The sequence below is a fragment of the Equus asinus genome, chromosome 4, assembly GCF_041296235.1.
Source record: "Equus asinus isolate D_3611 breed Donkey chromosome 4, EquAss-T2T_v2, whole genome shotgun sequence".
NCBI classification, from domain to species: Eukaryota; Metazoa; Chordata; class Mammalia; order Perissodactyla; family Equidae; genus Equus; species Equus asinus.
This window is the reverse complement of record NC_091793.1, coordinates 23,051,684-23,079,526: the sequence shown is the minus strand read 5'-3', so window position 1 is coordinate 23,079,526 and position 27,843 is coordinate 23,051,684. Positions and strand designations below refer to the sequence as shown.

The 27,843-nt window shown below is 56.2% G+C and overlaps 1 protein-coding gene across 1 annotated transcript; it reads right to left on the bottom strand.

Moving 5' to 3' along the window:
- Positions 1–84: 84 nt before the first annotated feature.
- Positions 85–27,615, bottom strand: BAIAP2L2 (BAR/IMD domain containing adaptor protein 2 like 2). Its single transcript, XM_044779868.2, has 14 exons — positions 27,408–27,615; positions 26,187–26,262; positions 25,204–25,290; positions 24,640–24,701; positions 13,015–13,086; positions 12,671–12,787; positions 11,699–11,845; positions 5,135–5,287; positions 4,704–4,842; positions 4,308–4,527; positions 1,865–1,951; positions 1,362–1,569; positions 752–795; positions 85–579 (listed from the first exon to the last, which is right to left on the bottom strand). Exons 1-14 carry the CDS (start codon positions 27,456–27,458, stop codon positions 504–506), a joined length of 1,539 nt encoding a protein of 512 aa, XP_044635803.1. The 5' UTR covers positions 27,459–27,615; the 3' UTR covers positions 85–503.
- Positions 27,616–27,843: the final 228 nt, after the last annotated feature.

The following is a 27,843-nucleotide window of genomic DNA, read 5'->3' as shown; positions in this document are numbered from 1 at the left end:
GGGCCTCCTGGACTCCATCCTCCGGGGAGGTCGCCATCCCCAACCCCCCGCCCTGTCCCCCAAATCAGACACCACCGGTCCTGCTGCCATGTCCACTTGCTTTATTCCTCACCGTTTACAAAAGTGAAACAGAGGGACATGTGTGGGGAAGGGAGGGGATGAGCAAGGGGCTCCTCCCCACTGGGGCAGAGGAGGAAGGAGGTTGGGGGGCACGAGCCAGGCCCCCCAGGGAGAGTCCTGGGGCCTCTGGAGGGGAAGAAATGGTTCTGTCGCCCAGTTCCGCCTGCTTTGTTTGAAGGCCCCAGACCCCAGGCCAGTGCCCTCGGAGCTGCTCAGGCTGGGGGTGCGGCTGGGGAAAGGCAGCCACCCCCCGTATCAGGGCCCCCGGCCTCTTGGACCCACTGCTGCTGCTGCTGCTGCTGCTGCCGCCACCGCCAGCTCTGGGCAGCCCCTGGGCAGGTGTGCGGGGGGACGACCTCAGACCCCTGACAGAGGAAGGTGCCTCAGCGGATGAGCGGTGCTGAACGGTCATTGGTGATGGTGGGACGCAGCTTTACGGTGGCAAAGGGGTTCGTGCCCCTGGAGGGGGAGAGGTGGGGTGAGAGGGGTCCAGGGAAGGCAGCCGGGCACCTGAGCCAGGTGCCCACCCCTACGTCCTGCCCCCACTGGGTCAGCTCCACTGGCCCCGAGCTTATACCCCCCACAGCCCTCCACTGAGCCGGTCCCCTCTGACCCCTGCCTGAGGACTCACCGAGGGAAGAGCTCTGGGGGCGGCTGCTCCCAGGATGTAAGTTTCTGCAGGGGGAATGGAGGAAGGCCTGGGTTTGATGGGGAGAGGGACAAGCGAGCCCCTGCCCTCCCTCCCCCCACTCCAGGAGGACAGAGGACTGGACCAGAGGCCCCGAAGTGCTGGAAAATGAGGCCCCAGCATTCCGAAGCCCAGAATGGGGTGGGTTTCCGACCTGAGAAGCCTCTGGACCAGAGCACCATCTCCCGGGGCTGACCACCACCCGCAGGACAAGACCGGGGTGACCCATGGGACGAGCTCTCCCCGCCCCACCCCTGTCCTGCCCAGGCCAGCCCCAGCCCAGGCTCTGATCCAGGACCCTGGGCCTGGCCTCTCTAAGGTAGGGGGCAGGTCCACCCGGAGCTCCAGTCCCCGAGAGGAATGCTTTCCCTCACCCACCACCCCAGACTCAGAAGCCCATCCCCCCCATCCCTGCACAGACAGGCAGACAGGCCAGGGCGGGAGGGTCCCCTGCCACACTGCCCGTGGCAGAGCAGGGACGGTTACCTGGTCTCCAGCCCCCTGCCCACTGGACGACCCCAGGGTTGAGGACAGGCTGGGGGGAGGGGCTCACCTTGACGTCACTGGTCACCCCCATGTTGCCCATGCTGCTTCGGCGGCTCCCAGGCAAGGGTGTGGGTGCAGGGCTGGGGGCGCGGCTCGGGACCCGGCTCGGGGTTCGGGAGCGGGACTGGCCATCCCAGTGCTCAGAGGACGCTGTGGAGTTGCCCGGCCGGTCCAGGAGGTCATCAAGGCTGTGGCTGCCCCGGAGCGGGTAGGACCTGAGTCCAGAGAAAGGTGGGGAGGGGAGGGGGTCGGGGTCAGGCCCTGCTGCCCCCGACCCTGTGTGCTGGGCTCCTGGGCATCCTACAGCATCCTGCCCTGCCGCTGCGTGCAGGAGACTGCTGGCTTAAGGCAGTGCTACCAGGGGCAGAGGGACGGACACAGGCTTCACATGGAGCGATGGTGCTGCCCTGTCTCGAGGGGCAGAAGGGGGCTCAGGACGGCAACTCACAGCTGCCCCCGCTGGGTGGGGCCACCCCCCACTGAAGTCCCCACCCCTGCCCACCCAGGTACCTGGCAGGTAGCTCATTCATAGGGTTCAGGGGGTTCATGGGCATCTCCTCCAAAGGCTTCACATAGGCCTCGGGGAACCAGCCGCTCCTGCGGGGCGGAACCGAGGGTCCCATAAGCAAAAGGCCCAACAACAGTGGTCAGAATAACTCCCCTAAGAGCAGCAGACCGTCGCTGGGCACTGCTATGCCGGCCTCGCTCTCGGCTTTGCCAGGAGTAACTCATCTGATCGCTGGAAGGAGGTCTTTCCCGACATTCAAGGCCACCTCTCCAGCCTCATGTCCCACCAGGGGGTGGGGCACTGTAGAGAGGAGGAAGTGGAGAGCAATGTGTCCAAGGACATGTGGTGACCGGCTGCATTCTCTACTCCTTGAGCACCAACCACGGGAGGGCCCCCAGAAAGCCAGACACGGTTCCTCCTCCCGGAGGCTCCCCGCCTGGCAAGGAGGTAGACCTGCAAGCAGATGCTCACAAGGGCGACAGCCAAGGGCAAGGGGCGGGGGACCACAGACAACTAGAGGAGCCCAGAGGAAGGGGCACCAAGCCCAGGGTGCCTGCCTCCCAACCCAGCGCTTTCCTCCTCGGCCCACCGCTTCCCTCCGCCCTAGGTGCTCTGGTCCCCGTGAGCCCAGGTGCCTTTGCCTGGCTCAAGGCCGTTACTGTACTGCAGAGCAGCGGGGTGGGGGCAGAGGCACTGTGGTCCATGTTGCTGAGCCTTTTCAGACTCCACGGAATCCATCAGATTCCTGCAGAACAACTGGAAAAGTTCTCCAGCAGCCCATCAACAGCGTTCTCACCTAAAGGTGACCGGAAGCTACTGCAACTCACACTGAGCATAAAACCATTTCACTACCTCTCAGTTCTGTTTTCACCATCAAGTGCCGACTGACGGTAAAACTTGCCATCGTTTTCCCTAACCTACGAGTCACAGAAAGAACGCGGACATCCCAGGAACGCAGTTTGAGAGCACCCATCTAGGTGGTTTCAGAATTGGGTCCCCAGGAAGGGGGCTCCGGCCCTGTGGCGGGGACTCTCAGGGCGGCACCCCCGCTGCCCTCTGGGACTGCACAGCAGGCCGTTTCGCCATTCGTGTTCTCAGGAACCCGTCTACCTACCGGCCCGCCCTTCCATTCTGATCCATGGACAGTCATGAGTCGCTTAACGATGGGGACACGTTCTGAGAAATGTGCTGCTACGTGATTGTGGTGGTGTGCAAACATCCTCGAGTGCACTTACACAAACCTGGATGGTGTAGCATACTACACACCTAGGCTCCATGGTACTAACCTTACGGGACCACTGTGGCATATGCAGTCCGTCGTTGACTGAAATGTCGTTATGCGGCACATGACTGTAGTTACCTGCCACCCACCCGTCTATCCACACATCATCGCATCCATGATCCACACGGGCAACCACCAGTGGACCACCAACCCACTAACCCTCCCATCGGCACTTGCCCACCTGCCTGCCTGCCCCTGCATCAGCCTACCCACATACTGCTCCAATCACCCATCAGTCTACGCGCGCGCACCCCACATCCGGGCATCCTCCCATGCCCCCACCTACCCACCCATCTACCCATCCACTCACACAGCATACATCCACCTGCCCCCTAGGACCACTGGCTCACCCACCCTCTGCCTGTCCCCCATCCACTTACCCACACGACCACCCTCGCAGGCGTCCTCGCATGCACCCGCTGACTCCTCCGTCTATGCACCCATTCATTCTTGCCCCTATTCGTGTCCTTCCTTCCTTCTCCCTGAGCGTGAGCGGGAGTGGGCACCACACAGTCCCCCGCCCGTAAAGCCCTGTGGGGGACACTGCCTGGCTCCAGCAAGCTCCCACCTCGCCCTTTTCCTCCAGCAGAAAGAGCGATCCCTGCACACTCCCTTTCTTGGCTGCCACCCCCTGCTCTCCAGGCGCGGGGCCACCATGGGGTACCTCCCTATCACCCCCTTCCGCTCCTGGCTAGAAACAGCCCGGGTTCGGGTTCTTCAAGGATTTCCACTGCGCATGACCGCAAGGAGGTGCGCACACTCAGCCCGCAGGTCCCAGCACCGCCTCTGCGCCTGGCTGGGGGGCCCGTCCGAGACCCTCCCCTCCATCGGAGCTGGGCTGCCTCTCTCAGGGTCCTGAGGGGAAGCTGCCTCCCGGCTCAGTGTCAGGCGCACAGTAGGTGTGCAAGCAGCAGGGTTTCTGTAATGTTCGCGCCTTCCCGTCCCCCTCGTCTACCACACTCTGCAGGGCCACCAGCCTGAACTCGGAAAGGAGGCCCTTCCTACCCCCGCGGAAGGGATGAGGAAACCGGGGTGGGGGCGGAGGGGGCAGGCGGACGGGAGAGTCGTCTGAGGCCCCAGGGGGGCGGGAGAAGCCCCAGTCAGAGCTGGAGCCCAGGCCTCCGGGTCCCCCTCCACCCCCTGGGCCCCGGGCGCGCACTCACGTGGACGAGCCCTCCAGCTTGCCGTAGAGCCAGCCGTTCTTGGCCTGGGGCACCAGCACCTCCACGACGTCTCCGGCCGAGAAGCGCAGCAGCGTGTGGTTGGCGCCCTCCGAGTGGGAGACGAGGGCGCGGACCTTCCTGGCGCCCCCGCCGCCGCCGCCCGGGCGCTCGCCGAAGGAGTTGGAGCGCGAGGGCTGGGCGCTGCCGGCGTAGAGCGAGGCTGCGGGGCGGGAGGGCGCGGCGCACGTGGGCGGGAAGTTCGCCCTCGCGTCTACTCTCCATCCCTCCTGCTGCAGCGCAACCGCAGGCCCTCCTCCCTGTCCCCGGGTTCCCGGCCTGGGTCCTCGGCCTGGGTCCCCGGCCTCGCTCTGCGCTGCGGGGGTCGGGGGCACTCACAGGCAGACGGCGTCCGGGGCAGGGACCGGCGATCTGGCTCCAGCTGGGACGCGGACCTCGCGTCAGTGGGCTCGGGGCCGTAGGAGCCGGAGCCGTGCCGGCTGCGGGGGGAGCCGAACTCTCCCAGAGGCCTCGGGGGCTGCGAGGGGAGACGGGCAGGGGAGGGTGGGGCGGGGAGGGGGGGCGGCGCCCTAGTCCTGCCCTCACCCCCAGTCCCAGGCGTCGGCGTAGGGGTTCGCGGGCCTGCGGCCGAGCCACCACGGGGGCGCCGAGGCCGCGCCGGGACGGAAGGGCCGGCCCGGGGGCGCCACGTAGAACGGGACCCCGGGGGGCAGGAGGCTCCAGGCGGAGGGCCGCAGGCCCCAGGGCCCCGCGGAGGGTGCCGGGGGCGGCGGGGGCGCGAACGGCGGCGGGGGCGCCCAGGGCCTCACCATGTCCAGGCGGGTGGGCGTCAGGCGGCCCGAGGGGTAGGGCGGCCCCAGCACGGGGCCCAGCAGGCCCGGGGAGTGGGCGCGCGACGGGCTGCGGCTGGCCTCCGACTGCTCCTTCCACAGCAGCACGCGGTTCTGCAGCATCCCCCGGGCCTGGCCGGGTGGGGACACAGGCGTCAGCCAGATCTGAGCAGCCCCTGGAATCCTGGGGACTCAAAAGTGGCGCCCCCGATCTGGAAACTCGGGCCCTGCAAGCTGAGGATGACCATTTTCTAGCTGGAAGGAGCCGAAGATCTCTATGGTGTCGCTTTGGGTTCGCCCACCGCCCACCCCTCCCCCGCTTTTGTCCAAGGCCCTCAGTTTTCCTTCAGGAGCTTCCCCTGCCCCCTCTCTCAGTCTGTGCGCTTTGAAGGCTCTGCCACTGCCGAATACAGGGGGAGGACTAGAACCCAGGCCTGGCCACTCAGGTTGCTCCATCCTCCTGGCTCCAGTGGTGGACTCAGGCAGGGCACTTACCCAAAAACTGGGGCTGAAGAACCTAATCCCAGTACTTACCCTGGAAAAATCTGGAAAAGCATATTTTTTCCCCTCACAGGGTTTGCTAAATAGGTAGATGAAGCCAACACAGAAAACTACAACTAAGCAACAGACAGTAGCAAATTTCTGATGACACCTTGTGTGCCCCTGGATCCAGCTATACCTGAAATCCTTCCCAGTAACTAAAGTAATAAATACCTTTTCTGTTTAAGCCAGTTTGAGTAGTTTTCTAAAAGAGGCCTTTTGAATACAGTTTTTCCAGTCCATTCCTGTAGTCTCTATAAGCACTCCTTTTGTAGTATCCCCACTACACAGGCATCAAACTCTACTTGAATACTTTCAAGGACAGGAAACTCAGCAGCTGACCACAGAGTCCATAAGAACTTGGGGAGGGGAGGGCTTTAAATGTTAGAGCTGCTGTGTGTATTAATGATGTTTTAAATTTTCTGTATTTTATGCTGCTACTTTGCTTTGCTACTCCAGGAGAGACTGCCCCTCTCGGGGCTGGATAGTTCTTAGAGATAGTAACCAACTGGCCTGTGGGCACACCTTTCAAGTGCAAACCAGCCAATCCAAACCCATATCCCCCACCACCTCCTTTATTTAGTCTTTCCCCTACCATAAATCACCCCAGAGCCAGGTCACAGATGTGCAGAGAACACGCAGCAGAGAGCCCGCTGGAATTATTCAAACCCTCCAATCCTAAACTCACTTAAACGCCCTGCCCCGCTTTGCCCGTTCCTTCCCGTGGAAACCGTGCAATGGTCCTGGGCCTCCTGCTGCCTCCTGACCCAGCCCTGGTGCTGCGTGGCACGGCGTGACCCCTTCTCTTGGGGGCTGTAGTCTGCAATAAAACGTCTCTCAATGGCACGGCCTCTCTGTGTTGTCACTCAGCCACCTGTAAGAATTCAGTCCCAGGTACAGTCCAAGCCTGTGCACTCCAGCGTACAGCTCGCTCCTTTTCCATTGAAACAGCCCGCCCCCGAGGCCCAGCTCGAGACTGTGGCCTTAGGAATGATCCAAGCTTCCCCTGGCTGAGCGTTCACTCTGTGCCAGGCCCGGTGTTAAAGGCTTTACCGCTATTATCTTCCCTGATTCTCACGACAGCCCCTAGGAGGTGGGTGCAACTATTATCTCTGTTTTATAGAAGAAGATGCCGAGGGTCAGAGAGTTAATGACTGGCTCAAGGTCTCGCATCCAGGAAGCAGTGGAGTGGCCTGTGCTAGTCTTTCCATGATTTCTCCCTTCGGTCTGGCCTAGCTGCTGAAGACCTCACGGCCACCTCAGGTGGCAATGACAGCAAGGTGAGGGCCTCACGTCACAGGAGCACCTAGTCCAGCTGGTCACTGGGTGGACACTCCTCTGTTTCCTTGCATAATTACTTAGTGAAACAGCACGAAGACAAAGGTCTCTATGCATTTCGTTCAGAGGCAGGAGCAAAGCGAGAGCATTAGGTTCCGCACACTATACTTTAAAAGGGGGTTTTGTCCAGTTCGAGAACATTCAGTGGTGCGCACCTGCCGGGGTGCCTGGGGGCTCTGGGAGTGATGGCCGAGGCGCCGAGCCCCAGCCTGGACAGCACTCAGCTTCACTGGCTCCCCCGGCCCTGCCTCCCGGCGCGCTTAGCCAGTGGTTGGAAAGAAACACGAATGGGTTTCAAACCCAGGAGGGGAGCGTGGGAGAATCTGAAAACATTTATGGAGTGGAAAAGCCAATCTAAGTTTGATACTAACCCCATCATCTATAAAAGAAAAGACTGATAAATTTGACTAAGTAAAAATAATTTCTTTTTTACATGGCAAGACTGACTATGAGCAAAGTCAAAGGATGAATGACAAACCGGGGAAATATTTGCAACTCATCACCAAGAGAGGGCTCCTTTCAGTAACGTGAATTGTGGCTCCAAAAAACTGCTTAATAGAGGAGGCAGCAGGAATCCCTCCCTGGAGGCTCAGGCAGTGGGAGAGAGGAGGGGGCGGCGGGGGCCGAGCCCGGAGCCTGGGGCTGGGGTGGCCGTGACACTGGGGGAATGTCCGCTGAGGTCAGTCACTGGATCTCCCACCTCTGCTCAGCACCAGGGGGTCCCTGGCTTCAGATAGAGACTCGGGGAGGGGCCTGGGGGTGAGGACTAGGGAGGGGAGGGCCGGGGGTGCAGGAGGCGGAGGGGGGCGGCTGGGGGCAGCTGACCGCCAGGGACACGCCTCCTGGATGGCAGCTTTGGTTTGCGCCTCTGGGGGAGAGAGCAGGGCCAGGCTGAACCCACTGCCAGCTCCATCATGTGAGGTGGGGGTCATTTCCCTCCTTTGCCAGGTGAGAAAGTGAGGCTCCGAGAAAGGAAAGGAAATAATTTGCTAGAATTCACAGCCAGGACACAGTGGTTGGGGAAGTAAATAAGACTAGAAAGAAACAGAAAGTAATGGAAAGAGCCAGGAGACTGAGGCGGGCGGAGGAGCCCGCGTGTGGCCTCAGGAGAGAGAGGCTGGCTGGCTGGGTTGGGGACCTGCTGTCTCTCAGATGTGAAGTAGAGCCAGGGCCTGCCGCGCCCTCTGGGCTCAAACAGTGTTTGTTGAAGAAATGAGTGAATGAATGAATGGTGTTGGAAGAACGCAGGGGCAAAGTCTTCGATTTATGAGGGCGTGGTGGGAAGACGGTGTCCCCGTGTCCCTGGCCCCTCCTCCTCCTGCAAATGCCGTCAGCCTCCTCCCCAGAGGGGTCACAGCTGGGACAGGCAGGCAGGTGGGCAAGTCTGCAAGCCAGGAGGGCAGTGTGGGTCCTTGGTCCCTGTGGGCCCTTTACAGAGGAGAGCAGGACAGAACGCTGAGCACTGCTGGCTGGAGGGGCCGCCGGGCGAGGACCAGGACTGGAGTCCTGGGCAGTGTAGCCCACAGATACACCTGGCAAGGCAGCGTCGAGTGTCTCTCTGGAGTGTGGTCTGGGAATAACTGCTGTCTTTCCTGAGTTCCAGGGGTCCATAGGCTTGGGCTGCTGCTAGCCCATAAGGTACCTCTGCATAATTTATAAACAGGTGTCCCCTCTGGATGGATAGAGCCTGGTGGGCACACATTTGGTGAGAAAACGGCCTCTTTATGCAAAGAAAAAGATGCTCCTTTCTCTAGGCAAACACAGCCTGCACCAGTGTGTTCAGCCTAGAGAGCACAGCACAGCCCCTACTCTCAACCAGGCACCCTTGTGCAGTGCACAACCTGCACAACCTTCCCTAGCAGCCCTGTCTGCAGTGGTTTCTCCACACGAGTAGATTGAATGAATCCCCATCCCTGAGGCTGAGTGAGAGCTGATGCTTGTAACAGGAAGACCCGGGGCAGAGTAGGGCCCCACTGGGGTAGAGCTTGCTCTACTCCCACACCCCCCAACGTTTGCCAGCACCTCTGCCTGAGCCCTTGCAGGTCAGCTCAATTCAGAGTGGGAACAGGACCATGAAGAGGCAAATGAAAGAAACAAGGCACCTCGAGGACCCAGCGGTCAGGGAGGGAACCCAGCAGACCACCCAGGCAGCTGAGAGAAGGGGAGATAAGCTAACCCAGGACTTGATAGGAACACTTGGGCGTCCACAGACCCTCTCGCTCCAGTGAAGTGCGAATGTAAGATTTAAAACTGAACAGATGAACGGAAAGAGAACAGTCCTGTTGAGAAAAGCACCGTGGCCTGACAGGTCAAGGGGGAGAAATATCTCAAAATACAGAGCAAGAATAAATGAGAGAGACACGGTGAAGGAGAAGGCAAAGATGCAGAGGCCCAAATGATTGGAGTTCCAGAAGGAGAAAAAGGAATGAGAAAGGAGAGATGATAACGAAACAGAAGAGGAAGCAGCTCCCCCAGCCTGAAGAAAGACGGGAGATCGTGACTGAAGGGGCTCCGACAGGCCCGCATCTGGGCGGTGCCCAGACAGTACCTGAGCCCCAAGGACTCAAAGAAAACCTCCCAGCACCCATAGAGAAAGAGCCAGTTACTTAAAAGGGAAGGGAGCCAGACCAGCACCCAGCTCAGTGTCTGCAACACAGAGAGAGAAAACAGGAGAGCTCCGTCTGGGACCACGAGGGAGAAAGCCTGCAGCTCTGGGGTCCTTCGGCCACTGTCACTCACCAGTCAGGGGGAAAGGGAGACACTGGCGGATGGGCAAGGATTCAGAGGGCGTATCTGCCGAAAATACTCCTGAAAGTTCTCTAGCCGCACCGGTTAATCAAAGCAGAAAGCTCAAGTCTGTGGGAGAGGGGAATGAGTGCGAGCAGTGTGAGCAGGGTCCTGGCCACGCGCGCGTGAGGTTCTCATGGATGCTGACAGTGCCCTGGGCAATGGTGATATGCATAATCTAAGTAAAGCTTCTTTTTTTTTTTTTTTTTTTGAGGAAGATTAGCCCTGAGCTAACATCTGCTGCCAATCCTCCTCTTTTTGCTGATGAAGACTGGCCCTGAGCTAACATCCATGCCCATCTTCCTCTACTTTATATGTGGGACGCCTACCACAGCATGGCGTGCCAAGCGGTGCCATGTCCACACCCGGGGTCCGAACTGGCAAACCCCGGGCCGCCAAAGCGGAACGTGCACACTTAACCGATGCGCCACCGGGCCAGCCCCTAAGTAAAGGTTCTTGAAGTAGACAGGTCATGACGCAAGGAAATGACCAGTGAGGGTCTGGACCTAAAAGTCCTGAAGTTTGTTGGCAAAACCAAGAGGTGGGGGTCGGGGAGGATGAGGGGAGGAGTAAAAACGTTCCAGAAGTCTCATCTTAGAGTAGCGGGGAGCGCAGGAAAGGTGTCAAGGTCTCATCTTCTGGGGCGGGGGGAGCAATGGATCGAGTACTGTTGGGTTGCCAGCATTTTTTGGTAAAATAATAGATGAATATGTGATTATGAAGGTCACAAAGTGAGGTCAGCACGAGTACAGAGGAAAGGAACAGCAGGATTCCCACATGAACAAAGGAGAAGAGGGGATGTACAGTAACTCAGCCAAACTGACCAGAACAAGAATGGAGAAAAAGAGGAAATGACACAGTAAATACAGTTAACTCAAGTTACCCAGAAAGGACAAAAGAGGTATATTAGCCGGTAGGTTAAACGGGAATGGACTGAATTCCTCTATTAGAAAACAGAGCCTGTGAGACGGTCAAAAGTCAAAACTGAGCTACGTCTTCGTAACAGAAAACACACTTAAAACAAAGAGATAAGAGGGGCCGGCCCGGTGGCGCAGCGGTTAGGTGCGCACTTTCTGCTTCCGCAGCCCGGGGTTCGCCGGTTCAGATCCCGGGTGCAGACATGGCACTGCTTGGCAAGCCATGCTGTGGTAGGCGTCCCACATATAAAATAGAGGAAGATGGGCACGGATGTTAGCTCAGGGCCAGTCTTCCTCAGCAAAAAGAGGAGGATTGGCAGCAGATGTTAGCTCAGGGCTAATCTTCCTCAAAAAAAAAAAAAAAACACCAAAAAGAGAAGAGAAGAAAGAAGGAAGAGCAATATTAACCTTAGACAAAGTGGAACTTAAAGCATCAGATTGGGTTATGAGAGACGTTATAAATGGCAATACTTACAGAGAAGGTCTAATACTCATAAACCCAACAGCAATAAACAACATGGCAGCCAAACATAGAAAGCAAAATCCATTCGAAATCCAATGAGAAATGAAAGAACCTGATTGATCCAGCAGATAGAACAAAGCAAGAGCATAGAGGATTTAAATAATATGATAAAATTAATACACAATAACTGAATAAACCCATGAATTAATGAACTTGTGAATGGTGAGTATATGCGTCCAGGAATGAAAGAATAAATGGTTCACGCGTGAATGAATAAATGCATGAATTAGTGAATGAATGTGAGACTAAACAAAATCATGAATGAATAAATGACTGAATATTCGATGATACACATAAACACAGAAACAGATGGAGAGAGCAAATAAATAAAATAACTATGGCCAGAGAGGAAGGAAGGAGGGAAAGGCGGTGCGGCCAGCTCGCAGAGACACAGCCGGTGGCGCTCCGTCGCTGCCCCCGCCCCCCTGCCCGGCTCACCCGGCCGAAAAACTGCAGGAAGGTGTTGGAAAGCAGCAGGTGCTTCTCCGCCAGGAACCGGTAGCGCCGCTTCTCCTCCAGCTCTGCGGCCCGCTGACTCTCCGACACGAAGGCCTGCATCTGTGCGTGCAGCCGGTTCACGCTCTCCTGAGGGGAGAGGGGACTCTGGCCGCAGGCAGGGGGTGAGTGCCTCATCCCCCCCCAGGAAAAGTGCCACCTGTCTGGGGCCTCCCTGTCCTTCCTGAGCCAGCCGCCTCCTCCTGGAGGCCTCCCCTGAGCACCCAGCCCATCCTAGCTCCCAGGCCTCCTTCTCAGGGGCATCTTCATCCTCAGGAGCCTGGGCTGTACGTGCTCCCAGCCCGGGCACTTCTCACAGGCAGGACCAGTGTCTGAGCCATCCTTCCACCCCCAGCACCCAGCACAGGGCTGAGCACAGAGGTGGGGCCCAGGGAGGTTGGTTGGTTGAATGGAAATGTGAATAAGCTGATTAATCACCCCCTGCTTGGAAGAAAAGATTCTGAAGAGGAGAGAGAGGAGTTTATTAGAGGAGACAGGAAAGGAGCCGGGGGCCAGGGATGGAGTGCTGAGCTCGGGAGGAGGGCTGGCCTTAGCGGGAGCAGGACTCCACTGCCGGGGCAGGAGGGAGGGAGAGGATGCTGGGGCTGCTGGTGGATTACACCGGTGCCACCGTGACCAGGAGCAGCATGATGACGGATGGCCTCAGGTTTTCTCAGCAGAAGGGGGGAGGCCCGGGGGACCTGGGGAGGGCCAGGGAGTGACAGGCGAGGAGCAGTTCTGAACATGTTCCTGAGGGCCAGTGATGCCCCCCTACCAGGGGCGGCCTGACCTCTCCAGCTGCGCTCCCCACAGAGGGTGGGGTGAGCCCCACTCCTGGAGGTGGGCCGGCGCTGGCCAGGGAGCTCAGGAGGGTGTCAGGGGATCCCCCCAGAGCCTTGCCCCCAGCCCTTGTACCTTCATCTCCCGTGCATTCTTGTCCCTCTTGCGCTCCATGTGCCACAGCTCGGACATGCACTTCTCCAGGTTGGCGGCTCGGTGGCGGTACTCAATCTCATAGTGCTGGCGGCTGTCCTTGGGGGTGTTGAGAGAGCAGGGAGACCTCATGTCAGAGCGCTCAAGACACCCAGCCCATGGGTCAGAGCATGGGACAGGGGCAGGGGGCAGGGTGCTCAGCTGGCAATGTGTATAACATGGGGCCAGCAACATGCAGTGCAGGCCTCAGGGTGTCCTTCTGTCAGATGGGAGGGGCAGTCCTGCCTGTGATGGGCAGGGGCCCGAGGTGGGATGGCCAGACTCACTTTGATGAATTGCATGTCCAACTTGGTGTTCTTTTCCATGTGCTGCAGCAGGTCTCCATGGAATGTCTGCACCTGTGTGGAGTGCAGGATGGGGGTGATCAGGGCGGCCTTATCATTCCCAGGCCCTAACATTGCTTGTACGGCCTACTCAGATCCATTGCCCACCGCGTTCCTAACACACCAGGCCCCTGCCTAGTCGTCAGAGAAATGGGCATAATGAGAGCCCTTGGTTGGAGGGAGGACTAAACAGTCAGACATGTGAAACATTTAGTGCAGTATCTGGCTTGAAACGCACCCTTGATAAAAGTGTCCACGTCTTCTGGTTCTTAGCCTCAGTCTGTGCTCTCATGATGCCTTTCCCTCTGCCTGGAGTTCCCTACTCATCTCCAAACACCAGCTTCCCTGCTCCCTCTGCTGGGAGGCCTTTCTGCTGCCCCCGGCAGAAGCCATTGCTCTCTCAATTTGCTTCTGGAGTGTGTAGACCTTTGCTCGTTCGTTGTTCACTCCTCCAGCCACAGGACAGGACTTCTTGCCGGGCCCCTGGGCGTAGCCCCTTGGGACAAGCAGCGAGCCGCTGTGGGCGTGAACCAAGTCTGACCTGTCTCTGTGTCCCCAGCACTGTGGGCAGGGCCTGGCCCAGTGAAAGCACTCAGAATTGTTGAGGCCTTAGCTGGGGGGTGGCGGGTTCCCATGACAGGCAGGAAGGAGGCAGCTGAGCACTTAGGTGACCAGGAGGCCGGAGCTCAGGCTCAGAAGAGCTTCATTCTAGTAGTTCCAGTGCTGCCTCCAATTTGCTCTGTAACTTTGGACAAGTTGCTGCCCCTCTCTGAGCCTCAGTTTCCCCATCTGTAATAGGAAAGGCTTGGCCAGATGCACTCTAAGGTCCAGCCCTATAAACCCGCAGAATTGATTCTGTGGGCCCGGCGGTCACCCGCACGTCCCCCTTGAGCCCTGTCAGCATCCTCTGGGTCACTCTGCACTGTTGGGGTATCGGACCTAAATCCTCCGGGCTGCACTCTGTGCCCTTGGGTTCAGGCCGCACAGGAGCAAAGAGGAGCGTCTCCCATCCGGCTGCCACCGCCTCCTCTGGGGCCCCTCCCACCGCCCCTCGGCCTGCTGTCGCACAGCCCTTCCCTGGCCGCCCCTGCTCAGCGGCTCCTGCCTCCTGCCTCAGGGGCCCCACGCTGAGCTGCGGGAGCTCTGTCCTTGCGGTAGGGCATTGCCCAGAGAAGGAATGCTGAGGATCTCCTCCCAGGATGCAGGAAAAACCATAAATTATAAAAGTTCTAAATTTTAAGTTTTTCTCCCACCCTCGTTTCTGAAAACTTGGTAACTGCCAGTCTGTAAGGGAGCTTGAGTGTGGCCTCCTTGGGACTTGAACCCCTGAGCTGTGGCTGTCAGTGTGAGTGTGTGAGTGTGAGAGTATGTGTGTGCGTGCGTGCGCGCATGAGTCTGAGTTCCTGCCGGACGAGGCCCTTTTCTGCTGGATCCGGGAAGTGAGGAGCGAGCTTTCCCCACCTGCACCCGCGGGACCTCCCGGTGAGGGCCTCCTGGCGCACTTGCCTCCCCCCTCCTGGCCCTGCCTCCCATCGAAGAGATGGTCCAAGATTTCTGCTGGAACACAAAACATGAGTTCTTGAGAATCCCCACCTCCTGCAAAATCGCGCAATATCAACAACAGGGCTTCTGGGAGATGCGGGGCTGGGGCAGACCCTCAACAGCCAGGCCACTCTGTACCCAAAGCACTGATGAAGATGGCGAATGGTACCGGGGAGACCAACTTGGACCACATCAAAGGCCGCAGGAAATACTTAAAATGCGTAAAACCAACAGAACGGACATGCCGGCTACGCCTTAATTACCACAGAGCTGCCATGCAAGACAATGCAGGAGGAAGTGGGGCTGTCACGCAGGAGGGCCTGGGAGGCAGGGCCACCTGCCCAGCTGAGAGCCCTGGGAGTGCTCTCCCCAGGGAGGCCTGGGCACAGGAACTCTTTCAAAATGTTCTTAGAATACTGATGAGTTGGGGGCTCTCCCCTTCCCCCTAATCCTGTTTCCCCACTCCCACTCCTCTGGCCTAGGAAACCTCGCTTATGAACAAACACCTTCCAGGGCATAAGCCATCACTCCTTCTTCCGGTGGAGGACGAACTGAGTCCCACCGTGGGAATGTCTGTTAGAGTGGGACGACTGGATCACAGTTCTGCCCGTCACCACGGTGAGGCTGTGATTGCCGACAGGGCAGAGGACACAGACCCGGGATGCCCCAGTCAGACGGGGCCCAGGCACCCCCAGGTTCATGGAAAGTCTGCATCAAGCTCCTGAAGAAATGGGTCCACTAAGATGGTTGATACTTAAGCGACCTTTGAGCTCCTGCTGTAAGGGAGCCAGAGGACTGTCTATAATTAGCAGGTGGCTTCTGAAACAAGGAAGTCACCAGCCCTGGGGCAGGCTGAGGAGCTCCCAGCAGGTCAGGACGGAGGCGGCCGTCCCCTGCTCCCCCTTCCGGGGCACGCACTTCACTAGGGTCCTGTAGGGCCTCATGCAGAAGCTGAGGGCAGACCCACTGTTGAGAACATGCGCTGTAAACTCTACGGATTGAGTTATTCCAGGAACTCTGGAGAAATTCTTTTGCCATCTATACAGGGAAACCCTCTTGAAAGAACTGTCTCTGTGGGCTGACCCCAGCTCCTCCCCTTTGCTCTTGAACCACCTCAAGTCAGGCCATTACCCCATCACGCCAACAAGAGTTTTTGTCAAAATCACTGAGACGCCACATTGCTAAGTCAATTCTCAGGAGTCATCCGATTCGTCCCGTCTCCACCATCGGACACGGGTGGCCACTCCCTCCTCCTGAGACACCTTCCTCCCTCAGCGTCCAGGTGACCACCCTCTCCTGGTTTTCCTCGCACCCCTTGGCTGCCTCCTCTCTGTCCTCTCCTGATTCCCCCTCATCTCCTTGATCCCCTAAGGGTGTGTTGCCCAGGGTCAGGCCTTGGACCTTTTCCCTTCTCTATCTACACCCACTCCCCTGGTGAGCCCACGCAGTCCATAAGCTGACGACGCCCAGGAGCATATCCCAGCTGAGACCCCGCCCGCAAACTCTAGTCTCATATGTACAACTGATGATTCCACATCTCTGTTGGTTTTCTAATCAGCATCTCAAACTTACCGTGTCCTAAACTGAGCCCCGATCTCTCCCCTCCACCCAAACTTCTCCACACTCAATTCTTCCCACTTCAACTCATGGCAGCTCCACCTTTCCAGTTGGTCAGGCTAAAACTTTGGCATTACCTTGACTTCCCTCTGTCTTTGGCAACTGACATCCAACCCATCAGAAAATCCTATTGGCTCTGCCTTCAGTCTGCTCTCTTCTCAACACCACACTGCAGCCACGCTCTCCCAGGCCACGTCATGCCTCCCCTAGATCAGCCTCCCCTAGAAGACAGCCTCCTGACTGGTCTTCTGCTCCTGCTCTTTCCCACCACGCCTGGTACTTTGTTCTCAGTACAATTCTACTAAAATACAAGGCAAGCAGTGAACAACTGAAAAATGAAATGAAAAATGCCATTTATAATAGCTTCAAAAATTCAAATACCTGGGAGTAAATCTACCAAAGGACGTGCAAGACTGCTACACTGAAGATGATGAAACACTGCCCTGAGAAATAAACTACTGGGGAGATATACCATGTTCATGGATGAGAAGATTCAGTCTTGTCAAGATGACCACTGATTTAGAGATGAATGCAATCCCTATCAAAATTCCAGCAGGCTTTCTTGAAGAAATTGACAAGCCGATCCTATAATTTATACAGAAATGCAAAGGATCTTGGAGGGCAAAACAGCGTTCAAAAAGAAGAACAAGATTCTTAGACTACTTGATTGCAAGACTTACCATAAAGCTACAGTAATTAATAGTGTGGTATCGGCGTAAGGATAGACAAATACGTCAATGGAACAGAACACAAAGTTCTGAAAGTGGGCCTATTCAGAAACAGACCCACACCTGTATGACAAATCAATTTTTGACCAAGACACCAAGTCAATTCAATGGGGAAAGAGAAATCTTTTCCGAATGGTGCCGGAACACCTAGTGTCTGTATAGGGGAAAATGAACCCTGACCCCCTCTCACTTCACACACAAATGTAAACTTGAGCTGGATCATAGAAAAAATGTAAAACCCAGAGCATAGAGCTTCTACAAGAAAACTTAAGAGAATATCTTTGCCATGGGGGTAGGCAAAGGTTTCCTGGGTAGGACTCAAGCACAAACCAGTTTTTCAAATTTCTAAATTAGCAGAGGCAGAACCCACAGGCGCCCTTTTGACTTTTCTTGTTGTTATAGCATTAGCCCCATGAATTGTAAGGTAGTTTACTGAATTTAAACAGATTCTACCTTTTGTAAAATGAAAAAAAAAATAAAGTGAAATAGCTAAATTGGGCTTCATAAAAATTTAAAATTTCTGCTCATCAAAGACATTATTAAATGAATGAATAGACAAGCTAAAGATTAGGAAAAAGCATTCAGTGTACATATATCTGACAAAGGACTCACATCTTGGCTATCTACAGAGCTCCTATAAGTCAATAATAGGTGTAACCTGATATAAAATAGGCAAAAGACTAAACAAACACCTTACGGAAGAAGATATACAAATGTCCCATAAGCCCGTTGAAAGTCTTTAGTCATCAGGATATGCAAAATAAAGCGGCGGTGAGGTACCATTCCACACCCACTAGAACGGCTAGAATAAAGAAGACTGACAACATCGGACGTTGGCAAGGATGCAGGGCAACAGCAGCCTTCACACATTGCTAGCAGGAGTGCAGGCTAGCTCGAGAACTTTGGGGAACTCCTTGGCAGTTTCTTATGAAGTGAAAGATATATCAACCGTAAGACCGTAAATTCCACTCCTAGGTGTTTACCCAAGAGAAATGGAAACACATATCCACACAAAGACAAGAACGCTCACAGCAGCCCTGCTCATAACCGCCCCCAAATGGAAACAATCCAAATGACCGTCAACAGCGAAATGGATAAACCACTTGTGGCCTGTTCATCCAGGGGAATGCTGGGCAATCAGACGGAACAAGGCATCGATACACACAACAGCGTGAGTTCATCTCGCAGACGTTATGCTGAGTCACGGACGCAGGACACCGAGGAATACATATTGTACAACTCCATTCAGACGGAGTTCTAGAACAGGCAAGATTAATCTCTGGAGATAGAAATCAGAAAGTGGCTGCCTCTAGGGGCGAGACTGACTGGAAAGGGACCCAAGGGAACTTTCTGGGCTGATGGAGACGTTCTAAATCTTGTTTAGCGTGGTGGCTGCAGTGTAGACAAGTGTCAAAAAACTCAGCACCTAAGAACCGGGTGTTTTATTGCATGTAAATTTTACCTTGATAAAAACTAATTCACATAAAAATGGGCAACAGAAAACCTTTGAAGTTAAGTCCAATAGAAAATCCTTATGAGAAAAAAGAAAATAAAGAACAAAATAACATTCCTACAAGGAAAGCACACCAGAAAGATGGGGACACAAAACAGAAGGAAACTGTAATCTACAGTTTAAATGTGAACTGAAAGACGCTAAGAAAACGATACAAGCAGGAAAGAAACAACATGACTGTGAATTAGAAAAATTCAGAAATGAGGTGACAGAATTCAGGAAAGAATTAGAAATTTAAAATGACAAACATAAGTTTAATAATAAAGGCCAAACTATAAGGAATACAAAAGAGTAAAGACAACAAATAATATCTTAAGAGAAATATAAAATAAAAAGGAAGAAACTAGTTAAAATAAAAAAGAAACAGGGGGGCCGGCCCCGTGGCCGAGTGGTTAAGTTGGTGCGCTCCGCTGCGGCGGCCCAGGGTTTCACCAGTTCAGATGCTGGGCGCAGATAGGGCACTGCTTATCAGGCCATCCTGAGGTGGCGTCCCACATGCCTCAACTAGGACCCACAACTAAAAAACATGCAACTATGTACTAGGGTGATTTGGGGAGAAAAAGCAGGGAAAAAAAGAAGATTGGCAACAGTTGTTAGTGCAGGTGCCAGTGTATTTTTTTTTTTTTTGAGGAAGATTAGCCCTGAGCTAACATCTGCTGCCAATCCTCCTCTTTTTGCTGAGGAAGACTGGCCCTGAGCTAACATCCGTGCCCATCTTCCTCTACTTTCTATGTGGGATGCCTGCCACCGCATGGCTTGCCAAGCGGCACCATGTCCACACCTGGGATCTGAACCGGCGAACCCCAGGCCACCGAAGCAGAACATGCACACTTAACTACTGCACCACCGGGCCGGCCCCTGCAGGTGCCAATCTTTGGGAAAACAAAGGGAAAGAAACAAAGAAATGGGGAATGACTGCTAATGAATGGGTATAGAGTATTTTCGGGGGGTGATGAAAATATTTTAAAACTAGATAGTGGGGATAGTTTCAAAAGTCTGTGAATATACTAAAATCCTCTGAACTGTACAATTTAAAAAGGTGAATTTCACAGCATGTGAATTATATGTCAGTAAAGCTGATATATATGTATCTCCATGATAGGGCTCCTGTTCTCACCATAGGGCTGTGGACTCCATTCTCACTCCAGATATTAAACCATAATGTTTGAAAGTAGAGGAAAAAAAAAGTGAAGACAAAAGTAAAAACATCCAAGAAGAAGAGACAGATATTAAAGACAGGCTATGAAGCTCTAATATACAGATAATGGGAGCCCCTGGAGAAAAAATGCCAAGAACGGTAACAAAAAAAATTCTAGAAACTTTAATTCAAGATAACTTTTCCTGAAACTAAAACAATGATTTGAAACTACGTATTGAAAGAGGACACCACACAACTGAGAATATTGGCTCAGACTGACCCACATCAAGACACATTCTAGAAAAATTACTAGGCTTAAGAAAAAGAAAAGAAGTCTTTTGGGCATCTAGGCAAAAAACCTAAGTGATTTACAATGGAAAATAATAGATAATCAGGCTTTTCAATAGCAATGTCCAGTGTTTTACGTCAGAAGAAAAATACATTTAAGACACTCAGAAATGAAAGAAAGAAAGAGAGAAACAGAGAGAGAAGGAAGGAAAGAGGGAAGGAAGGAAGGAAGGAAAATGTGAGTCAAGGATTTTATATCCAGCAAAACTGACTTTCAAGTATGAAGAGAGAAACTATTATCGCCAAGTCAGAACCCAGAGACGGTTGTTCACATGAGCCCGTCCTGTGCGGCCTGTTGAGAACGAGTTTCAGATGACCAAAAGGACCAGTGGGACATTGACGGAAGGACTGATGGTGCACCTTACACACGTAAATGCGTGTAAACAAAGGTCAGGGAGGCTGAAGCAGGGCGGGTAAGGTGTGTGACAGCTCTGTGCTCTGACAAAGCAGACACAGCCAGCAACTTTAAAAGTGCAGGAGAATGAGGAAAGCAAACACAAAACTCATTTTGTAGAAACCACATCGGTGGGGGTAGAATTAGTAATGTTGTTCAGAGACTGTTGCCTACGTAACGGGAGAGAAAGCAAAGGGGGTAATTATGGGCTATTCCAATTCTTTCATTCTCTGCATCCTTGAGAATCAGGATTCTTGATGTGGAACAAAGAAGAATCTGGGGTATGGAAGAGGCTAAGGAACAACTGTGCGGTGCCGAGTCTGAGCTGGAAGTATGGGCATGAACTTGTGAAGCATACACACTGTCTGCAGGTGCATGCTGCGTACCCATGGATGCATCTAGGTGTGTATGCGCATCTCTACTATGCGTCCATATGTGTGCGTGTGTAGCGCTGGCCACCGAAAAGGCCTGGGAACGGCGGTCGACCCTGCAGCAGTGAACACCCCAAGTGCCCAGATTATGGTCTTGAAATACCACTTCCCACTAAACACAGAAAATACCGACAGGGTTTCGTGGGGAGATGGCTGATTCCATGTGTAGAGCAGAAAAGGTTCCAGATGAGGCTGGAACGTCTTGTCAGACGAGGTAACAAGGAAGCCGTCAAACCATGAGGGTCACGCCAAGAGGCCCCAGGAGCCAGACTGAAAAGGCTTCTACTGGCCAAAGAGGGGACATCTTCAACTTTGAATAGAGATAACAATTGCAAATGATTGAAACACATCGAGTATATGGAAATCTGTGATATTGAAGATACTAAGCCATACTACAATAATGGTGATAGTGAAAAATAAAGCTAATTGATCACCTTCAGAGGACGACAGGATAAGCAAAGGGAACAAAGAACCCTCTATCTGCCTTTCCCGTGTGAAACAACGAGCAGATGAGGACAAGCTACCCTGGCAGAAACACTCCAGTTAACACACGAAAGAGCGCTGGGACAGCAGCAGTCTGGAGCTCCTAGTGTAGGCACAGCCGGCCCTGGTGTCGAGCAGTTCAGATTCGGAGCTCTCACCGCCGCGGCCGGGTTCATTTCCGGTCAGGGAACCACACCACCCATCTGTCGATTGTCATACTGTGGCAGCTGCGTGTTGCTGTGATGCCGAAAGCTATGCCAGTGGGATTTCAAACACCCGCAGGGTGACCCATGGTGGACAGGTTTCAGCAGAGCTTCTAGACGAAGACAGATGAGGAAGAAGGACCTGGCCTGCCACTTCCAAAAAAATTGGCCATGAAAACCATATGAATAGCAACAGAGCATTGTCTGATACAGCGGCAGAAGGTAAGATGGTGCCAAAATACAGGGCAGGGGTCTGCGCTGCTGTCCACAGGCTTGCCGGGAGCCAGAATCAACTCAACTGGCGCTAACAACCAAAACAAGTGTGCGTGTGAATGGATCTAGACACACTGAGCCTCCACTGCTGTTAACGTCACATGGCAACAGCCACGGCGCATCTCCCGGTGGAAGGACCTAGCACCTCTCTAGTCCTTCCAAGGGGATGGAAGCTGAGTCTGATCAGGCCTCTGGATCCAGAGGACAGGGGAACAAGCTGAACTGCACCAGGAGTGTGCCATCAGCACCCCACAGACTCTGGGAAAACCAAGCTGTCAAAGGGCCCCAGGGCCTTTGATGTATGGAAAAGAAAAGGATAGAGCGGAACCAGCAGATTAAGAGCCTCAGACATAGGAAAAAAAAAAAAAGAGAGAGAGTAAGACCAAACCCTAGTGTCTGGGGACACAAGTGTGGGCGCTCGACCACGAAGGCACAGAAGGAGGCCTCGGAGCAGGGGTCCCTTTTGGAGGGAGGGGCTGTGACTTTGAGGGGGCACATGGAGGAGCCTCTGGCGAGGCTGGCAAAGTTCTTGACCCGGGCGGCAGTTTCAAGGGTGGTTTGCCTTATAATGAAGTGATTCAATAAGCTCCAATTTGCTCAGTGAGATTTTCAGTATCTGTTTTAGTTTACAATAAAAAAGGTGGTTTTTTAAAAAAAAACCTCAGATCCTGTCATTCTTTTCCTCAAAGGCCTGTAATGTGCCCCTTTCACGGGCGAGTGGCCAGAGTCGCCCCGACCAGGCCGATCGCCTCCTCCACACTCACCCTCGCGGCCTCGGCTCCTCCAGCCTCTCCACGTGCTGTTCCTCTGCCCAGAACTCTGTTCCAGGTGAGTCTCCCTGGCTCACTCTCTCACGTCCTTCAGGCCTTCTCTCAATGTCACCTCCCTAGTGGTGTTTTCCTTGAGCATCTGTTACAAACTGTGTCCCTCCAACACTTCCTGTCCCCTCCTTCTCTATCTTTCTCCGCAGCATACTTTGCATCCGACTTGTCACATGCGTGCTCACGATTTATCCTGGGCTTTGTCTGGCTCCCTCTTTGGGAAGGCAGGGATTTTCTCTGCTGTGTCCTCAGTGCCACCAGTAGCGCCAGGCACATGGCAGTAAATAGCTGTTGAATGAATGAGCCCGAGGGGGAGGTGGCCTCTGGTGTGTTCGGCCAGGACAGCCCTGGCCAAGGGCCCAGCCTGGTTGTCACAGCCAAGACACCGGTGCCCAGAGAGGGCAGCTCCCCTTACAGAGCAGGCCTGGGTGGCACTCACCCCTGTCCAGCCCAGGTGTGCCACAGGTGATATGGAGAGCCATCAAACACCGGGACAGGAAGTCACAGGCTGACAGCATGTGCTGTGCTCCCTAACCCCCTGCCTGGGGTCCAGGCGGAGGCACAGGCTTAGTGCTGGGCTCAGAGTGTCCAGGAGACAGGCCCAGGGGCGAGGTTTTATCGTGTGTAGGTGGACGCACATGTTCTGCTGGTCAAATTGTTCCCCATTTCGACATGGCACCCAAACCGATGAGTATTTTATGGTGTCCCCAAAGAGCACCCCGACTTCCAGGGGTTCCCCTACACACACGTTTGAGATCCAGCCACTGTCACAATTAGTTGAAATTTCTTTTGCAACCTTCCAAAGCGCCCCCCCCCCCCCCCGGCCCGGGCCCCCCTGCTTCTCCCCCTCTGCCCCAGCTCCCCAACTCTGGCCCACGTCCGCTCCATGCCACACTCCGCACACACTAGGCCCACCGGACCCCCACGGAACGCCCACTCTCCTCTCCATCTGGCCAAGCCCCCTCCCTTTTCAAACTCATTCTCTCCTTCCACAGTGCCATGCCCGCCCCAGGCCCTGGAGCTACAGAAAGAAGACCCCCGTCGCAGCCCTTCGGAGCTCCGAGTCTCGGCAGAGATACAGACAAGGAAGTCGGTTCTACTTCTAATTCGCATCGCTCAGATACGCGGAGGGCTACGGGGGCCAGGTAAACAGTGTATCTTTGTGAATTCACTTAATCCTCACAAGAACCCTACAGGGCAGTTATTATGATTGTCTCCATTTCACAGATACTCGAAGGCACAGAGAGGTTAAAGAGCTTGTGCAAGGTCACAAAGCCAGTAACTGGTGGAGCTGGGCTCTGAACACAGGACCTCTGGCGGCAGAGCTCACTCTCTGAACTGCCATGTGCCAAGAACGAGCAGAATGTCTGTGGAGTCCAGAGGGAGGTGTGACCGAACCCCATAGGGATCGGGGGGCTTCGTGGAGGAGGGGCGACTGTGCTGGACGCGGGGCTGGGGCGTGGTTCTAGGCTGCGAGGGCAGCATGACAGCAGCGCGGGGCTGGAACCCGGCCGGGTCTGCGGGGGCAGCTCGGCTGGCTGGCTGGGCTGGCGCCACACCGAGACTGCTGAGTCGGCAGGGCCGGGAATGCTGGCGGAGGAGCCTGGGTTTAGCGCTGCGGCCGGCAGGGGCGTGGAAGGATTTTTCCCATGGGTGTGACAAGGTCAGATCCCCGCTGCTCCCTGGGAGAGTGGAGGGCGGGGCCGGGAGGCTGACGGGGCATAGGGACTTGGACCTGATGCGCCTGACTACGGTCCTTTCTCTTCCTAGCTCCTCCACTCGCTTTGGTGTCTTGGGCGAGTGACTAGATCTCTGAGACTCAGTTTCCTTCTCTGTGAAATGGAGATAGAAATGGCAGCCGCCTCCCAGGGGCGCTGGAGGCTGGAACAGAACGTTGCGGGTACATGTGCCCAGCAGAGCCTGGCTCTGGCAGGTGCCCACAAGGGCAGTCACTGTCATGTCACTAAGGGACCAGGAAGGCCTCCCTGAGAAACGATGGGGGGGTGGGCTCTCCTCCTCCTTGGGACACAGCCCATTCTCCTGAGTGACCCCTCCGAACAGAGAGTCTGACACTCACCACCACCTCCAGGTCGGAGTTCAAGTGTCGCTGGGTGTCGGACATCTGCACCAAGATCTCACCTGGAGGCACAGAGAGCCGTGGCTGCGGTGGGGGTGCCTGCCCCACCTGCCTTCTTCCCCCAGAGAAGCTGCCAGAGGGGCTGCTCAAACCTGGATCTCGGGACCAAGGTCCAGGGATTTCCCACAGGGCTCCGGGACTCTGGGAGCGCTTGTCCCAGCCCTGGAACAGCCGTGTGGGGAGTGGTGGGGAGGGGCTTGGGCTCCAGAACAAGAGTCTGGGCTCTGGGCCTTGGGCTGAAGGCCTGTGTCTTGGGGGGATGTCCGGGGTGGGGGGAGAGCGGGGCGCACTTCCTGGAAAGGTAAGAACCTAAAAGGAGCCCCCTCTGGGCCCCCAGGATGGTGGGCAAGACAGGCCCCGGGCATGAGGAGAGGCACCAGGGAGACAGGCAGAGGGGCCTGGTACCTGGACGCAGGAGGCAGCCTGGGGTGGAGGCGAGGCTAGGAGGAGTGCCCCTCAAAGCCCAAGAAGGTGGGGGAGGTAGTGGCAGGGGGAGCGGCTTACCCAGGATCTGCGAGGTGGGGCTCTGCAGGGCCTGCTCCCCGATCTTCTGGATGGCGCTGAAGTACACCTCGGCCGCCTCGGACAGCGCTGCGTGGGGAGGAGAGATGGGTGCAGCCCCGGCCCCCTCCTCCATCTGCCCCCACCCCTCCTTCCGTCAGGAGAGAGTGTGTGGAGGGGACACTGCGGGACGTGGCGTGAGGCTGTGTGAGAGGAGGGGTGCCCTGGCTGTGCGTGTGGACATTTGCAGTGGCCAGAGGAGAGAAGGCTGTAGGATTCGGGTGGGCTCTCCCTGCGGGGGCGGGGCCTGGCGCTGAGCAGGTGTGTGCCCATAAGGCGGGTGTGGACAGGTGTGCTGTGAGGCACAGGTGGAGGGTGCGGGGTGGAGCTGGAGTAGGGGAGGCAGGCTTTGACTCTGAAGTCCTAAAAGGCAGGGAGGGGTTAGGCACACTCAGCTCCCGGGGTTGGGGGCGGGGATCCCTGGCCTGTCCATCCCACAGAGGGTTCGCCACCCCTGGTGATTAGCGCCGGTGGAGGGGTGTTGGGGGAAGGGGCCGAGCTAGTGTCTGCACGGGCCCTGAGCGAGCGGTGAGGTTTGGCTCAGGTGTGTGGATGGGGGCCGGTCAGGGTGAGGACGAACAGCGTGGCGTGAGGCTGGGGGTGCAGAGGCGGGCCTGGGGCTGGTGGTGGGCTCTCTGGGCAGCATCGAGGTGACATGTAGAGGTGTGTGTAGTTGGGGTTGAGGCCTGCGGGGCCTGGCACTGCTTCTCTGGGAGCATCTAGGGGGCACCTGAAGGAGCCGGCACAGGAGCGTGTGGCTGTGTGAGGGGTCTCGGGCCGCACGGGCGTGAGGGTGAGGGTGGTGGGTAGGAGTGTGTGGGGATGAGGATGAGCGGAGTTTCTGGTGTGGATGCAGAGAATACGGGTTGGGGTGCCTTGTCTGCTCTGAGGGGCCAGGTGGAGGGGCCCCCACGGCCGGCACTCACCATGGAAGGCCCGGAGGTAGTTGTTGCCCAGGTACACCAGGTTCTCCAGGGCGGGGTTAAACTGCTCCATGATGCTCTGGACCCCAAGGGCAATGGGAGCAGGGGGAGAGGAAGAAAGAATGATGGCAGACGCACGTCACCAGGCCTCAGCAGCAGGGTGTCCCCAGCCCGCCTGAGAAGCCTGACTCGGGGAGCCACCTAGAAGCCTGGAGTCACCCAGAACCCAGGCTCTCGGCTGCGGGGGCCTCAGAGGCCATCTCCTGGGGCCCTGTTCCAGGCCAGGTCCCCTTGGCCAGCTCCTGCTCACACAGGTGCCCTGGCAGGACCTTGCTCCTAAAACAATGCACCCGGAAGCTTCTCCTCCTCCCACTGGTTGAAGCCTGTGTCTATCGCAGCCCCTGCTGGGTGGCTCATCCCTACCCCGAGCCCAGCCTCACCGGGCTGGACATGCGGGCTGCTGACAGTCCCCTCAGGGGTGCGGGCAGGTCCTGCCCTCCTCGAAGAAGAGCCCCTTGGGAGTGATGTTGTGCTGGGTCACCTGGGCACGCCTGGCCGTGGCCACCTGGAGGCCCCCCAGGACGTGAGGACAGCCCTGGGCTTGGACTTAGACTGGGTCTTGGTTCAAACCCCAGCAGCCCCTCTTCCCCCCTTGGTGACCTTGAAGATGCTGTCTCCCTCTCTGGCCTTGGTTTTCTCATCTGTCAAATGGGGTGATTATTTTCTTCCCCACAGGGGGGTGTTGTGAGGCTTATGGGTAAAAGGGTCCCGCACGCAGGAGGGGCTCCACAAATGTCTAGGGAGACTGCGGCCACCCCTCTGCAGGGGAAGAGGACGTCTGAGTGAGAGGCTCAGAAACGAGAGGGAGACAGAGATGAAGAGAAACTCCCCACTCCTGGGCCACATGGCTCTTCGGGCCCCCTGCTCGCAGCTACAGCCACCCTGGGCCTTGTCCTGCCTGCCCAGCGTCTGAGAGTTGGGGCTCCTGCTGAGTGCCATCTCAGCAGGCCTGTCCCCCACTGGGGGACTGTGGACAAACTCCTGCCCTGGGAGCCTCAAGCTGGGGCTGGGCTGGCTGGCTGCCCCCGGGGAGCCCCACCCCCACGCCCACAGCTCAGCCAGCCTGGCTCCGGGCCTTCCTTCTCAGGACACGCCGCAGCCGTGCTCACCCTCTGTCCTCCAGAGCAGGCCCGGCCTTCGTGCTCTGGGCCGCACACTGCTCACCTTGTAGATGGCCACGGTGGACCTGTAGAACTGGTCCATCTCGGGGGCCATGAGCGGGCTGCACCCAGGCGCTGAGTGGGAGGCTGGTGGTGCTGGCGGGGCCAGGAGCACTGGAGGTTGGCACCTCTGGGAGCAGGGTGAAGGAGGCTGCAGTGTGGGACCCGGAGATGGAGGGCCGGCCGAGGAGGAGGTGGCAGCTTAATTATTCACCAGCCCGGGATGTCAGAAGGCGATCTGGGGCGTAACCAGACCCAGGGGGAAGCATCCTGTGACGCGGGTGGGTTCATGTGACCTGCCCTTCAATTATTTACCCCTCTGAGCACGCGTGGATGGGCCACTCTCCTACGTTACCTCCTCCTCAAGGACGAGGCTTCCCCAGGCCAGCCAGGACCCCTCCCTGCCAGTACTGCGCTGGGCACTGCCCACCCTATGGGAC